This window comes from Thrips palmi, unplaced genomic scaffold (genome assembly GCF_012932325.1).
Source record: "Thrips palmi isolate BJ-2018 unplaced genomic scaffold, TpBJ-2018v1 HiC_scaffold_15, whole genome shotgun sequence".
In the NCBI taxonomy this organism is placed as follows: Eukaryota; Metazoa; Arthropoda; class Insecta; order Thysanoptera; family Thripidae; genus Thrips; species Thrips palmi.
The window spans coordinates 4403511-4418965 of NW_023144624.1; the positions used below are offsets into that span (position 1 = coordinate 4403511).

The 15455-nt window shown below is 63.3% G+C and overlaps 1 protein-coding gene across 1 annotated transcript in view; it reads left to right on the forward strand.

Annotated features, from left to right (window-relative positions):
* Window positions 1-15455, forward strand: part of LOC117641381 — a 160359-nt gene that overhangs the window by 141942 nt on the left and 2962 nt on the right. Inside the window, exons 3-10 of the mRNA XM_034378645.1 lie at window positions 5030-5180; window positions 11721-11785; window positions 13344-13613; window positions 13746-13976; window positions 14089-14482; window positions 14597-14664; window positions 14746-14826; window positions 14915-15433. Of these exons, the coding sequence (XP_034234536.1) occupies window positions 5030-5180; window positions 11721-11785; window positions 13344-13613; window positions 13746-13976; window positions 14089-14482; window positions 14597-14664; window positions 14746-14826; window positions 14915-15433 (1779 nt within the window). The remainder of the gene's footprint in view (window positions 1-5029; window positions 5181-11720; window positions 11786-13343; window positions 13614-13745; window positions 13977-14088; window positions 14483-14596; window positions 14665-14745; window positions 14827-14914; window positions 15434-15455) is intronic.

Consider the following 15455-nt stretch of genomic DNA (forward strand, 5'->3'; position numbering starts at 1 on the left):
GTGGTGACGCTATCACCAGGGGGCTCTCCGCCGACAGATAGCGCTGCGGTAGCTTCGGGGAAGAACAGAGAGGCATTCCATTCGGATGACAGCGAAAATAGGCCAATGCCTCAAACGGGCCGCGTGCCGCCCGTGTGTGCCAGTGTGCCCCCCTTACGCCCCAACGCCCCGTCCCCGTCACGGGGGGCGCCGCGCCGTGCCGTGCCGCGCCACGCCGCGCCGAGCGAGCAGGCAGACAGGTCGGGAAGTATTTCACTGTCAGTGCGATTGCTGCATGCGGAGCCGCCTCGGGAGCCCTAGGAGCGCGAACACACACACACACACACACACACACACACAGGGGGAGAGAAGGGGCAAGGGGTAGAGAGAGGCGAGAGAGGTGGAAAGACTGTGGTAGGGGTAGCGTTGTGGCGTTGTCCACCTGGCGGCTGGCGTGCCGGACGGCCTATTGGGCGGCCTGGCGGTTTCGGCGTCGTGATTTGATGACAGTGCCCGCTCCGCTCCGCTCCACTCGGCTCGACCGCCTGATCGATGTGACCTTGGACCCGAGAGGCCGTGAGGCGTCGTGAGGAATGGCCGCCCCTCGATGTCTCCTCGGCGTGCTCGGCCTGGCGGGGCTCCTCGCGAGGCGCTCGCCGCGCGGCGCACCGCCCGCTCGTAATTTATCGAGGCCCTCGTCGTGGAGTGCGAGGCCAGGCCGGGTGGGCCAGGGCACCGAACTTGTCCGTTCGGCCTACTTTCACTCTTTCGCCCCTTTTTACCCTCTCGTTCGCTCTCTCTCTCCCCCCCTTGTGTCTCTCTGGGGCCTGCCTTCCTGCCCAGTGCAGTGCGCCGGTCAGCGAGAAGAAACACCGAGGGGGCGGAAAGAAGGGCGAAGGAGGGCCGCCGCCTCGCCTGGGTCGGACTGGCCGGACTGGCCGCGTCCATCGCAGAACGCCGACCGCGTCAGAGCGTGGACCGCCGCCAGGGCCAGGTCGACGGGGTGGCGGGCCGAGCCGAGCCGAGGGTAATGGTAATAACTATAGACAATATCGGGAAGGGCCGCGCCCCGCCCCGCCCCGCCCCCCCGCCCCGCCCCGCCCCGCCCCGCGCCGGGCCGCGCGAGGGAAGCACCACCAAGTCGATCTTCGCATTATTTGATTTATTTTCCTAGAGAATTTCTGTGTGCTGTCTTCTTTTTTTTTCGCGCTGCTTTCGAGAGAGCCCTGCAGTATGGCTTTGGCTGCTGTCGCGCTGTCGCCAGGCGTGCCTTTAAATCTGGGTCACTGGGCAGTAGTGGGCCGGGCCCTGCGCGTTCGTCGCTGTTCGTAAGCTCAAGCTTTATTTCGGGTAAAAGGCTTGCTGGTTGGTACTCCCTGGAGGGGGAGGGCCAGGGTGTAAGCTCCCTCAATTTATCGCGTCCTCGCTGGAAGGAGGGGGTCGGCACTGTCGAGACGCTCCCATCTCACTTTGCGGGTGTTCACAGTGATTGCTGCTTTGTTGTGCCTCGCGCCGCATCCAGTGGGCCAGCCAGCCCAGCCAGGCCCAGCCTCCATACTTCAGCACACAGTGGAGTGGGTCACAAAGCCCGGTTTCGTTTAGGCGGACGCAACTCTTGGCACGCTTTCGGCACTGACCCGAATCGCACTGGATTCCGGTCGCGCGGTGCCATCACGTATTCGGTTTGAGTCCCGTTTGAGGACAGTAGAGCTCAAATGGTGTTCCTTCTGCCCGACCGGGGGTCTGTGGCACAGTGCCGCCGAGTGCAGTGCTTGCATCAGACTCTGGTACTCCAGTGCCCCCGTCCTCCTGAGGCCCACCTCTGCCTAGCGATTTGCTTCTGCGGCCCAGGTGATCGGGTGTGGCGGGGGGGCGGGGCGGGGCGGGGCGGGGCGGGGCGCAGCTGCACGTCGAGTAGCGTCTGCCCCGGGCCAGCGGGCCGGCAGGACAGCGGCACGGCGCGCTGGATCACAGTGGTGTCGCTGGGGGGACGCGGACAGGGCGACGGCGTGCTGCAGGCTGGTCCACTGGAAAGTATAATGCAACTTGCCGATTGAAAGTGGAGGCATTAGCCTAGCCCGCCGTGCCGCCGCGCCGTTCCAATCCCTCGCGCTCCCCGCGCCGCCGCGCCCCGCTCTCCTGGACCCGTTCCCGGAAAGTTGTGCCGCTCGGCGTGCCGCGCCCTGCCGCGCCGGGGCTGGAGTCCAACTTTTATTTTTATTTGCGGGGACCCGAGTGTGAGTGCGAGGATTCCTGGCGGGATTAGCTTTCGCCGTGTCTCGTATGTCTCTTCGGACCATTCAAGCGGGCCGGCGCCAATCTGGCCTTCCCTGTCCCCGGCCTGGCCGGGCCTTGCCTTGCCTCCCTCTCTCCACAACTTAGCGCCGCCAGATTGGCTGCCCCTATTTCTCGGAGGCTCATCTATACGTCTGTACGTCGGCCTGCCTGCCCGCCCGCCCCTCTGCCTGCCTGGTGCCACGATCGCAGGGGAAAACGCCTTCTTGTGTATGCCGCCGCCTTTTTTTTTGAGAGATACAGAGGGGGAGGGAGGGGGGAGGGAAAAAGGTTTTCCAGCCCTTTGCATGGCCACGACGTTCCTTACTCCTCGCCTCGCTGTGTATAAATGCGGCTGAATGTGCCCACTCTCTCCGTCCCCACCCCCCACCCCCTTTCCCCCCCACTCCGTGTAGCAGTGTAGCGCACAATGCCTTGACGCCAATAAGGCCGTGCTCAGCCGCAACCGCAGCAATGCGACACAGACCCACCCTCACACACACACACACACACACACGCTCACTCAGTGGGCTCCCCTTTGGCAGCAGGTACGGCGCGTGTATCTCTTATGCATGCCTGGACGGATTTCGACCGGAGCGGCGCGGCACAAATTTTGTATAATATATGCTACTAGCGGCCGCCCCGCCCCGCCCCGCCTCGCCCGGCCGCCTCGGAGGGAAGTCGCCGCCCCGTCGCGTTTTTGTCTAACCGTGCGCGCACACGGGCGTGCGTCAAGGCGGGCGTCGGCTGAGTGGACATACGGTGAGGGCGCGTGGAAGTGTGAGGGAAGACGCATAATGTGGCGCCGAAAAAAGTGAAAAGAACGCGTCGCCTGTCCGAGGCACACCTGCTTGGGCTGCGCCGTCGTCGGCCTGGCCGTGCTGCCCGAGCTTCGCCTGCCGCGGCGCCGCAGGGGCTCTCGGAGTCCCGCCTCAGTGCCTCACAGCGCACAGTGGGCTAGAAGACCGGTGGAGGCGGTTAGACGCGTTTTGAGCTCCAGAGTTGCTAAATGGGACTCGGACCGAGCGTGTGACCCTACCAATGGATTCCTCGTTCGGGCAGCAATCCATTGGTGGGGTCACACCTTCGGTTCGAGTCCCATTTAACGAATCTGGAGCTCGAAACGTGTCTAGAGTTTTGGCCGCCCCCACCGGTCTTCTGGCCCACTGTGCAGCGCCTCACAGCGCCGTGGAGATTCGTTTGGCGTTCTCAGGCCTCGTGTCTGGGATGAATCGTGATGCCCGAGGTGCGTCGCGTCCACCCAAATGAGGCTCGGGCTTGTCAAAGCAGAGAGGGGCGGCCGGCGGGTAGCGCTCTGTCTCTCTCGCACCCGAAGCGACACGCCCTACGGCCCCACGAGTGCGAGAGAGACGGAGCGACGGCAGCGAAGTGCGGCATCGGCCGCCAAGGTGAGGACCGAGAAAAAAGCACGGACGCGAAGAAAAATGTGGCGCGTGCGTTGCGGGCGGGGACGGGCGGGGAGGCGCAGAAGAACACACACTCGGCCCGGAGCCCCCAGGACAAAGAAGGGAGCGAACGCTGCCAGATTCAGACGGGAATTTACGGAGACGCGCAGCGTTGTTGTTGTTCCTCACGCGATTATCCTAAATTTCTCTAAATGTTATCTCGGGTCTCGCAGGTGAAATGTTTTACACCTGGGCCGACAAAAGGGGGGACGCTCACTTCGCTTTGCTTCGCTTTGCTTGGCTCTGCTTGGCCGCCCCTCGCGAGAGGGTCGCTATCTGCACAACGAATCGGCGGGCTAACGGCGCGGCCGGGCCGGGGGTGCGGGCGCGGGGGCTCGTGAGTGCGAATAGTGTGTTTGCCGCTCTGCAAATAGGCAGTGGAAGAAGGGGGTGGGGCGGGGCGGCTTCTGCTGTGAATATTAAACGGCGAGGTGACAGGGACGCGGCTATGCGACACCGTTTGAGCCCAAAACTTTTGCACCTTTGAAAAGCCAGGGCGATACGAGCTCGGCGATTCAAGTTTCGCCTCTCCCTCGCGCGCGCTCTCCGTCGCCTGCACGCGAAAAACTATCAAAGTTTGAACGGCAGCCGCGGTTTCTTCTTCTCCTTCTTCTCAACCCGTTGCGGCGCGTTGCGGCGCGAGCTCCTGCCGTGTTTCATTATTTGGGGCTTTCGGGCTTTCGAGCTTCGCGCGCCATTTTCTTCCTTGTTGTTTCTTTTTTTTTCGCCCGCAACTCATCCCGCGTCCGAGATGGATTGTACATCAGCCGGAAAACTTGTTATTAATTTCTCATCCTTTTTATTTTAATCGCTTTTGTTGCGGGTGGTTTTGACGCGGGGCGCGCGGGCGGTGGATGGAATTAAGCAGGACGGCAAGCAACTGCCGCGACGCATCGGCCGGGCTGCCTGCCTGCCTGCCTGCCTGCCTGCCTGCCTGCCGCCTGCCTGCCTGCCTGCCTGCCGCCTGCCTGCCTGCCTGCCTGCCTGCCTGCCTGCCTGCCCGCGCCTGCCTGCCTGCCTGCCTGCCTGCCGGGCGGGACGAAACTTGGGCCGGGCCAAGAAGCGCCCCGCGAGCGAAGTGCATCGAGTTTGCCTGCAGTGTTGTTTGTCCCCGGCGAGGACCGGCTCGACCGCCTCGCCCCGCCGGCGGCCGTGCTTACGAATTCAGCGAGGATGAGGCGGCCGAACAAGGCGCCGCCGTGGTCCATGACCTTGCCGAGAGCGAGGGGGGACGGAAAGCATCCCATTAGTTCCGGAACGCGTTCCGTTTGGTTTCGTTGTCTGACTCGTGCTTGTGCTGTGTGTTGCAGGCTGCTCGTTCCCCGCCGAGTGGGAGGGCCAGTGGTTCCAGCTGGGCCAGCAGGGCGTCATCATCAACGGCTCGGCCATGCACGGCAAGGGCCACTGCGTGGAGAGCGACGGCGACAAGTACATCATGATGGACAAGAACGACGCCGGCAAGTAAGTACATCTTGCTAATTAAGGATGCCGCCCCGTCTCGGCCAGTTTTTCTCTCTCTCCCCGGCCGACCGGCCGGCAATACATCACGGCCCCTCAGCATCCCGGCGACGCCGCGCCACGCCACGCCGCGCGGCGATACTCCGCGCCGTCACCCTCCTTATCTTCCCCCTCTTAATCAATTACGCTATCAGCTGATCTGCCCCTCGGCCCTCGGCCGCGACGCCCAGCCCGAGGGCCGGGCCGAGCCGGGCCGAGCCGGGCCTGGCCGTGTCGGTCTGCAACTTGCGCTCCGGCCAAGGCCCCCGCCATACCAAAGGGACGGCGGCGGTGGCGCAGGAATGCTGCTTCCAGTTTCACGTGAATGCACGCGGCCACTTGTGTGTGTGTGTGGGTGTGGCTGGGTGTGCGTGTGTGTGTGCGCGTGCGTGCGTGTGTGTGCGTGTCTCTGCCTTACACTGCCGTGCACGCCCCAGCCTCTTCGCCGCCATGGAAAAACACCCTGTGACGCGGCGGGGCGCGGCGGGGCGGGCGGGGCGGCGTTGGCGTGGGCGTCCCCCTCGCTCCCTCGCGCTCCAGCGATAGCGGGGGTGGCTGGGCTTGTCGCGGCGCGGCGTGGCGTGGCGTCTAATAAAGTTGATTTTATCTGGCCGTCCCGGGCCGGCGTGCCCGTCCTCGGCGTGCCCAGTCCCAGCCGAACGGAGCCGAACGCACCCTACTGGATGATGGCGTGGGTGAGCGTGGCGCGGCGAGGAGACACGCCCCGCCGCCGCGCTCGGCACACTGCTAGCACTCATATTTCTCGGCGAGCGCGAGGAAGTCGCCTTTTCCTTTGGCGCCATTTCGGCGGTGCATCCGCCGCACGCGGAGCAGACCGACTCCCAGAGTCCTCTTTCGTCACTCTCGCACCCATACGGGACGCGTTTTCGAGTGCGAGAGAAACGGGCCGACGAAAAGGACCCTCGGAGGCAGTGTGCTGGCGGGGAGCGAATCAAAGTCTTGGGAAAATATCTCTGCCGCTGGCTGCGGCTGCTGGCTGTTTGAATGATGAAGGCTTGCGGGCCGCTCCGTCCGCCCGTCCGTCCGCTGTTGAATGACTTCCCCGTCGGCGGCTCCCCACAGCCGCACCGCGCCGCACCGAGCCGCACTACAATCCATCTTTGCTCTGTTTCCCTGAATGGCACCGTGCCGCGCGGCCCACAGCCAGCCCGCAGCCCGCCGCCCGCGCAGCCAAGCATGCGTGGCTGCTTTGAGTTTGTTCGTCCGGAAGGGATATTCGGGGGTGTCTTGCGATACAGCGTCCCCCAGCCCTCTGCCGTCGACGTCGCCGTCGTCGCCGCCAGGGCGTGCGGAGCGGAAGGTAGTCGATTTTCGTTTTCCTCCCAAAACATAACCCGCTATCTTTCACCTTCCCCTCACCCCACCCCCTTTTACGCGTGGTACCGTTGAAACTCTTGCCTGGCGGCTGCGCGCGCGATGTACTCTGCGCGGTGCAGTGCACCGTCCTCATCGGTCCTCGTCGAAGTCCTCGTCGAGTCGTCGTCGGAGTCCTCGTCGGGGTCCTCGTCGGGGTCCTCGTCGGGGTCCTCGTCGGGGTCCTCGTCGGGGTCCTCGTCGAAGTCCTCGTCGGGGTCCTCGTCGGGGTCCTCGTCGGGGTCCTCGTCGGGGTCCTCGCCCCCTGCCTTGGCGCCGTGATGGATCGCCGTAATTTCACATTCCGTGACGTCACTCGTGACGACGAACCGGGCGTCCCTCCCGTGACGCCACGCGCGTGACGGCCGGTCCGGGCGGTCCTGCCTGCCCGGGATGTATATGCAGACGTGCCGCGGGGCGGGGCCGCGAGGGGGCGGGGGAAGGGGGCAGAGCGGGGCAGAGCGGGGCAGAGCGGGGCAGGGGGTTCGCGACGACGTCGGGCGCCCCCTCTCGAGCACGACTCCGGGGATCCAGTTGTAACTTTTAAAACCAGTCCGGGCTACTTCTGTCCCCATAATCTTGGGGGTCGGTACGACGACGATGGCGGCGGTGGTGGCGGCGTGTCTGCCGGCACTCCTTTTTCCCCGGTAGACTTGATTTAGCCCCGAAGTATCGGGTTCCGGGTTCGATTCCGCCGGTCCGCGGGCCCGGCCCGGGCGGCACGCACGCCACTCCCCGAACTAACTCCGAGTCTCCGGAAACGGACGTGCCGGCGTGACGCGCCCAAGTGACACCACGCGCCCGGCCCGCCCGGCAAGAGGAGTAAAAAAAAACGAAAAACGGAACAACTTTCCAGTTTCCCTTTCCCTCCCCTTTTTTCTTCTTTTCTCCACTTTTGGTCCCCGTTGGTTGCTGTTGTTGCTGAAACTTTGTCTGCTCGCACAGTCGCACCTCCCCACCCCTTCTTTGACACCCCATTCTGACCGCACCCGGCCCCTTGCCCGGCCCCTCCCCTCCCTGCGTGCAGGGCACTGCAAGTGGATCGTCCACGTGTTACGTGCGCGTCTCTCTGGAAAGGCTGCGGTCGGTTAAAACTGGCCGGGCCACGTAATATGTGCTCGGCCGTCTTGGGTTCCGCCGCGACCGCGCCCTTTCATGCATATTGCCAATGAACCAGATGGCCGGGGGGGGGGGGGGTGCGATTCCCGGTGGTAAAAGTGGGCCAGCCGGCAGGTGGGCGGAAGGGCGGAGGTTGGGGTGGGGTGGGGTGGGTGGGACGTGTGGCGGGCCATCGTCTGTGTAATGAAGGAGGGCTCGCCCGATGGGCTGCCCGATGGCCCGGCCCCGTGCCAAACAGCGAACAGCCAGCCTCGCCAGCCCCGCGAACCTCGTCGTTTTCCACGCCAGGGGCCTCCACGCCCCGCCGGCCTGGCCGCCCCGCCGCCGCCCCGCCGCGCTCCAGTCGGATTCCTTGACTGATGACTGCTTGATCGAGACGCGGCTTCGAATCCGACCGGCGCGGCGCCGCTCGCTCGGCTTTTGTGATTTATGGCTCGCGCTTCGCCGCTTGGCGCGCTTCGTCCTCGCGGGCCTCGCGGGGAGGCCTCACCTTCCGCGACTGAGTGATGACGCTTTGGACGGCCCGCCATTTGATTTGAATCTTGGCCCGTTCGCGCCATTGCCAGCCATTGGCGGATGCAGCTTCATTTATCTGTGAGGGAGGCGGGCTTAGCCGGCTCAGCCCTTCCCCGGCCCTTCCCCAGCCCTCTACGCTCGTCGGCAGGTGGAGCAGGATGATGGACCCCGCTGGCATTCGACGCCAGCGCCGCGCTCTGCCCTTGGCGCTGCTTGTCGCCCAGGCCTGGGGCGTCCTGGAACCGCTGCTGGAACTAGTTGTTGTTGTTGGAGGAGCGAGGCGGCAGCCCGGGCCGCAGCGCCACAAGAATATTGGGCTATTAGGGTGTCCCCGGGGTGAGTTATGGGCCCGAGTATGTAAACAGCCAGCTGCAGGGTTGCCAACTGTGTAGCCTTTATACGCGACCATTCTCGGGTTGCCACTTGCCGCGCGTGGTTGGCACCACTGCGACTGTGGCTGCGTCTGGCGTTGCTAGTGTGCCAGGCGAGCAAGCGAGCGCCTGAAGCGGCCAGGGTAGGCAGCGCGCCGTGCTGCCGTGTCATCGGGTTGCCTACCCTGCCGTCGTTGGGCGCTGAGGCTGGCTGGCTCGCTGAGTCACCTCGCCGTCTGGTGTGGTGGTCTCGGACGTCGTCGAGTGCCGAGGCGCCGCCCGCAGCCTCCAATCTTCTCTCCGCCTTGCTGCCTGCCCTGCGCTGCGCCTTGCGGCCCTCATCTAATTCCCTTCTAACTCGATTCGCGGCGCGTCGCGGCGCGTCGCGTGGCCGAGGGCTGGGCTGGGCCGAGGCCGGCGTCGTGATGAGGGAAAGTCTAAAAGAGCGATCCATCTTTTTTGGCTCCGGCCGCGGCGTCCGGCTAGGATACAAGTTGGCCGGTCGGACCGCTAATGAGCCGTCTGCAGCGCCAAGGTGGGGCTAGCCGAGGCTCGGGCCGAGGCTGCGACCTCGCCGCCAGCGCCTCCGGCCTCCGCGATGGCCCTCGGAACCGTGTCCTGGCGGCCTCCGGGACGGCCTCGACCATCGCGTCGTGGTGGCCTCCGGGACGGCCTCGACCATCGCGTCGTGGCGGCCTCCGGGACGGCCCCGAGCACCGCGTCGTGGCGGCCTCCGGGACGGCCTCGACCATCGCGTCGTGGCGGCCTCCGGGACGGCCTCGACCATCGCGTCGTGGCGGCCTCCGGGGCAGCCCCGAGCACCGCGTCTCTTTGGCTCGCCGTTCCCCCAATCACATTTTATTGCTGGGGTCTTTTTTCTGGTTTTAATATTCGCGCTGCACGACGAGGGATGTTGGTGCAAAATGTTGGCCCTCCCTCCCTCCCTCCCGCGAGGGACTCGGCGAGGGACGCCCCCCGAGGCGGGTGGCTGGACGCGACGGGCTCCCTTCGGCCCGCGCCGCTCTCCCGCAGAGGGTTTTTAACCAAATTGTTTACAATTTTGTTTGAAGAAAAGAAAGAAGCGGAGTGGCCGCTCAGGTCGTGTGTGAGAGTGTGTGGCAAGCGCCGTGGCGGTGGACTTCCTCTGATGCTAATATTCTGCCCGTGGCCGCGGGGCGTCGGGCGCTGGGTTGGGCCCCAGCGAGGCGGAAATGCAAATAAACCGAAAGTGGAGATCGCTGCGTCGTTTGCCTCAGCCTTTTGGACAGCTGTGGTTTTTTGTTGTGTGCTTTTTGGGGGGTTTGGTCTTTCCTTTTTGGGGAATATATATTTATTCACAGTAGGCTGATGGAAAATGGGCGCAAAGACAGACGGCGTTTGACTACAAAGGGGGTGTAGCCGCCTAAGATGTCGCCGTTTTCGCCATGTCGGCCACAACGCCTAAACGTGGAACTAAAGGAAGGTTTTTATTTAACGGCCCTTTATGGAACACACTCTTATCGGATACGAAATGCATTCAATCAAATCTAAGTTTTTTTTTCTATTTAGTAAGGCGGACATCACTTTCATGCTGTTTTTTTTTGCCAGTGTTGCGCGATTTTGCGTAATAAAAACCCATTTAACGAGGCAGTTCGGATCACACAAAAAAAACGGGGAGATATAAAAAAACGAAAACCCTCCACTCCACGGAGGGACGCACACGCGCATGCGGTATGGTGGATTAAAAACAGGGAAAGTTGGAATGGCGGCAGATGACAGCCGAAGGGCATACACCAGCAAAAGTGGCGTTGGCGGCCCGCCTGGCCGCCCGGGTGGAGTCGAGTCGTGCAGCGGGCCGCCTGGGGCGTCGCGCTTTTCGAGAGGCGAATGTGAAATGTGTGTGTGTGTGTGTGTGCGCGCGCGCGCGTGTGTGTCTGTGTGTGTGTGTAGGGGTGTGTAGGGTGTGTGTGTGTGTTCGTTGGTGTTGGTGATCGCGAGTCAAAAGACTGCTTGCCACACATGCATGCATGCCTCTACGCACCGCCCGTGTACACACACTCCCCTGCTTCAAATTAAAAAGACGCTTGATCTCTGCGGTCGGCCCGTGTCCCGTATTGAGTCGGCGCGAAGGGAGGGGCCTGGTTGGCTGCGCCAGGCTGCGCTGATCCGGGAGTGGCGGCGGCGGCACTCTTTGATGGTCGGCGAGGATAGAGAGGGCCACGGCGCGGCACGGCGCGACCAGACGCCGCCGAGGTTGCCTCTTTGTGCGGGGGCATAAATAAGGAAGGACCCCCGCGGGTCGCGCGATATTGGCGGCGCCGGACGAGCCTTAGCCGAGCTGGCCCTGGCCGTGCTGGCCCTGGGGAAGGACGAGACACGCGCGTCCAGCGTTGGCGTTGTCCGCGCGCACCTAACCATGAAGCGCTGGCCGGGGCTCTGCTGGCGGGCTGGCGGCGCTGGAGGGCTGGAAGCGCTGGAAGCGGAGCGTGGCCGTCGCGCTTAGTTCGTCGCCCTGGACGCCAAAGAGGGTGTGGCCGGACAGCAGCAGCAGCCGGAGCAGGCAGCGCCCCTGGGGCCCTGCCGGCCAGCCCTGCCGGCTCGGCCGCTGGCTGGGCCATGACGCGCCCCGCAGACTGCTTCCGAGAGTCGTTCTCGTCGCTGTCTCTCTCACCCCTCGCTCGCGAGTGCGACAGAGACAGAGCGACGAAAGCTACTCTCGGAATCAGTCTACTGGGCCCGGGCGGCGCGGGCCGCTGGCAGCACCATGACGCTCCTGACAGAGCTAGACAGCGTGGCCGCCATGGATTGCTCTAAATGCACATGCCTTGTTTGGGTAATGGGTGGTGGCGGTGGCGGCCGGCCCCAAAGGGTCGCTGCTGGCCGGCCACGGCACGGCTCGGCACGGCCCGGCGTGACACTCGGGTGCCCTCGGGGACGTCGGGGACGTCGGGGACCAGGAAGGCAGCGTCCGCTCCGTTTCGCTCGCTGACCGGAAGACCGTGCCTCGCCCTCGCCGCCCTCCCGAGCGGTGCGGGCGCGGTCGCGGTCCGCGGTTCGAATCCCCGCGGGAGCGCGAATAACGCTGTTGACGCACTGTTGGCTTGTTTGGATGTTTGCTTTAACCCCGACGTCGTTTCTGTTGCAGGCAAAGCTGCTACGGCTGCATGATCATCTACCAGCGGCACATGGACGTGCTGCAGTACAAAGAAGGTGAGAACCTCCCCTTCCGCTTCTTTTCCGCGTCGTGTTGGGTTTTTTTCGCGGCCTCGCCTCTCTTCGGGTTTCACCTCCTTTTTGCCAGGCGCGCAGCGCGCGCGGCGCAGGTGTTCGCGCGGCCAGCGTCTCGGCGAGCTTGGCCTCGAGCTCGGCGTCGGCCAGCGCGATGTAGGGCAGGGCGGCGGGGCGGCAGGGCGCGCCCAAAAAATGACGCGGAGCGGTGGGGCGTAATAGCCCAAGTTGGTCAAACGGGCTGGAAGGGGAAGGGGGGGGGCAACACCACACATTAGCCCAATGGTTGTGATCGGAGTGTGGCGAAACTTGGTCGGGCCGGAAGCCAGACGCATGGCGCTGCACTCTATCACAAGGAGGGGGCGGTGGGGGGCCACCTGTATCGGGGCCAGGCGGGGCCGGGCGGGGCCCTCTGGGAGCGCGCGAGTGTCCCGGGGCACTTTGGCACGCCTCCACAGGGTTGAGTTGGTGCTCAGAACCCTCCCTCCCCCGGCGGGGCGGGCCCGACCGGCCGACCGTCCGACAGATATCCTACCCCGGGCCGGGCCGGCCGGCCGGGACGCACCGGCAAGTTGGAAGGCGACGGCGACGCTGCGCGGCGGTGCGTGGCGGAGTAGCGGCCCGCTCCTCCCCGCCCCGCCCCGCCCCGCCCGGACTTTGACGCCTGCGGAGCGCGGCGTAGGCCACCCTCCCTACCCTCCCGACGCCAACGGGGGCCGGGGTATGAATTTCGAGTGCTGTAGTGCAGCAGCTGCGCGAGAGAGTGTACAACAGGTATGCCAGCGGTATGCCGACGGCATGCCGCACCGGTACTCCCTCCCCCACGCCCTGCACGCCGAGCTGGCTGCCGTGCTGCCCAAAGCGTGGGCCTGAAGGCTTGGAAGGCCTCGAAGGCCTCGAAGGCCGATACGAAGAGGCCGTGCCGAACTTGGCGGCCGAACGATCTCGGGCCTTGGCAGCCTTGGCAGCCTTGGCAGCCTTGGGGACTCCGGCTTGCGGTGCGGTCGGGCCACCACGCCTCGCCGGCCTCGCCAGCCCCACCCACTCCGTGGAGTCGGAGTCCCTTAGACTTGCCGACGAGACGGACACGGGTTGGAACGGGTTGTGGATTAGAGGGTGTGGCGGCGTGACTAGCCGCAGCCACGCTTTCGTTGACGACTCGAGGGAGAGGTTCCGGACCGTCGCTCTACTTGGCGGGATTTTCGGACGACTTGGGGCGGGAAAAAGTCTTGCGGGTAGGGTCGGAATGGAATGCCTAGCGCGGCACGGCACGGCACGGCACGCCGTCTCGTCCCCGATAGTTGGGCCCCAAACCTCAGCAACTATGACACACGGGGCCGCGGGGCTCGCGTCATGTTAGCAGGCCTGCCTCGCCGCCTCACCGCCTCTGCGGAGCGAATTCCGTCCGCATATTGAATATTTGCACGCCGGGCGGGGTGGGGCGGGGCGGACCGGCGGCCCTTGCCGTTATATTGCCTCCCAGAGACACGACACCGCACCAGGTTGGTTGCTCACGGTTGTTTGCTTCTGCCCCTTACAGCGTGGCCGTGCAAGGACTACGGCGACCAGAACATCGAACAGCTGTGCGGCGACGTGCACTCGGACAACCCGCTGCACTCCATGTTCCGCAAGCAGCCCAAGGACGGCCCGGTGCGCTGCCCCTTCGCGCACCCGCCCTACACCTTCTCCTACAACAAGGGCACCGGGGACTGCCAGTCGCCCGTGTCGCGCGTCGACTCCTGCATGGACAGCTCGCGCCTGCTCATCAGGAACGCTGCCTGCGCCGACGTGGCCGGCACCCAGGACTTGGGTACGTCCACGACGTCTACCTTGCTCTGCTCTCGCGCTCATGGGGAGTCCCGTGAGGGTGCGAGAGAGACAGAGTAACACGCAGGGAGTCCCCCCCGGAGCCCTGACTCATGCCTCTCCGTTCCGTTTCCAGTGGAGGAGCTGGAATGCCTGGCGACGTGGAAGGACGGCCCCTACCAGTACATGGTGGGCAAGCTGAGCCGGCCCGAGCTGGGTGGCGTCTTCCAGTCCGACGAGGAGAGCTACCGCTGCTTCGTCTACGAGAACGTCAACAACACGACGCAGATCGCCGTCTCGCCCGACGCCTCCTGCACGGGCATTCCCTCGCCGTCGGACGGCTCCAAGGTCATGAAGCTGACGCGAGGTGAGTCGAGTCGTCTCATTGGTCTTGTCTTCGGTTCGAATCCCAGCGGCTTTTCTCTTTATTTCCTTTTTTGTCCCGCGTTTTTGATGGGGGTGTGCCTTCTGTGTTGCAGCGGACCTGTCGCACACGCGGTGCAAGTTCCCGCCCTGGGTGGTGCAGCACCGCCACTGGTACAGCCTGGACAAGGCGCGGCTGTACAACTTCACGCACACCAACTCGTCCTTCCGGCACGAGGTGCGCGAGGACCCCAACCTGACCACCATGATGGCGTCCATGGCGCTCATGAGCCACGGCGCCCAGGCCCCGCCCACGTACAGCACCGGCGCGCTGGCGGCCGGGCTGCAGGGCGACCGCCACAAGCGCAACGAGCTGGTGGGCGTGTGCCACTCCGTGCAGGAGGCCGTGGCGCCTTCCAGGGACGCCGCCCAGGCGCAGCCCGCGTCGGGTAGCGGCAGCGGCCACGACCGAAAGATGGCCCGCTTCGTCGTGCACGTCACCTCCGGATGGTAAGCCCTGGACCCTGGGCCTGGAATGCCTGGAGCATGAACAGGCGTTTTCTTTCAAATCACGAGTACCAAAGACTGTTGATGCTAACTTTGCCCTTTTGTCTTTCTGTGCAGTGAGAGTGGCTACATTTGTATGCAGTTCTATGAACGTGACAATCACGTCATTGAAGTCCAACAGTCTTGTAAGTTTACACTAATTTGGAACTAGTTTAACTGGGTCGCTCTGTATGGTGCATCTCATGTTTTTGTTTGTTATTATTTAGATAAATATGCGGCAGTTCCTGACGAGGCCTGCAGTGCTGATTTCTTTGACACCAAAACTTTGCCTTATGTCACCCTTATTAGTGAGTACTTTCATTTTCAATATTTAGATACAATAATATTTATATAATTTGTTCAATGTTTTTTAATTGTCGCCTTCTTTCTCTTTAGCCGCCCACCCGCACACCCGCAAGTGTCCCCATGTGGGGCGGTATATAGTGGATGGACAAATTTCTCAGCAACGGCGTAAAAGAAAAGCAATCGAGTCCAATATTGCAGTAACTGATCCTGACACATCCCATCTTGATAATTTTGCTGACTGTGCAGAAAATAGTTTCCAGTCTCTAGCTGTGGGATGTCAAAGCCACAGCAACGATATCATGGAATTTCATTCCACATGTTCAAACATGGCTACGTCATATTCGTGTCATGGAACCTGGGAAGAAAATGGAACCAGTTACTTGATCGCCTCAACAAGCAAGTCTTCTGGTGCCAAGCGATTTTGTTTCATTTACACTCGCGAGATGTTGCCCATTGCTGATGGGTACAATAGACTGGATGGCAAGCATGGTCCAATGGCAGCTGCTCGTCGTTCCTCTATCTTAAGATTAAGCACTGTGGCAGAATCCTGCCAAAGGGATATTGTTCCTGGGCACAATGGTGCATGGGCCTTCAATTTAACTGTGGAAGGTTGGTATTGAATCAAGGTTTT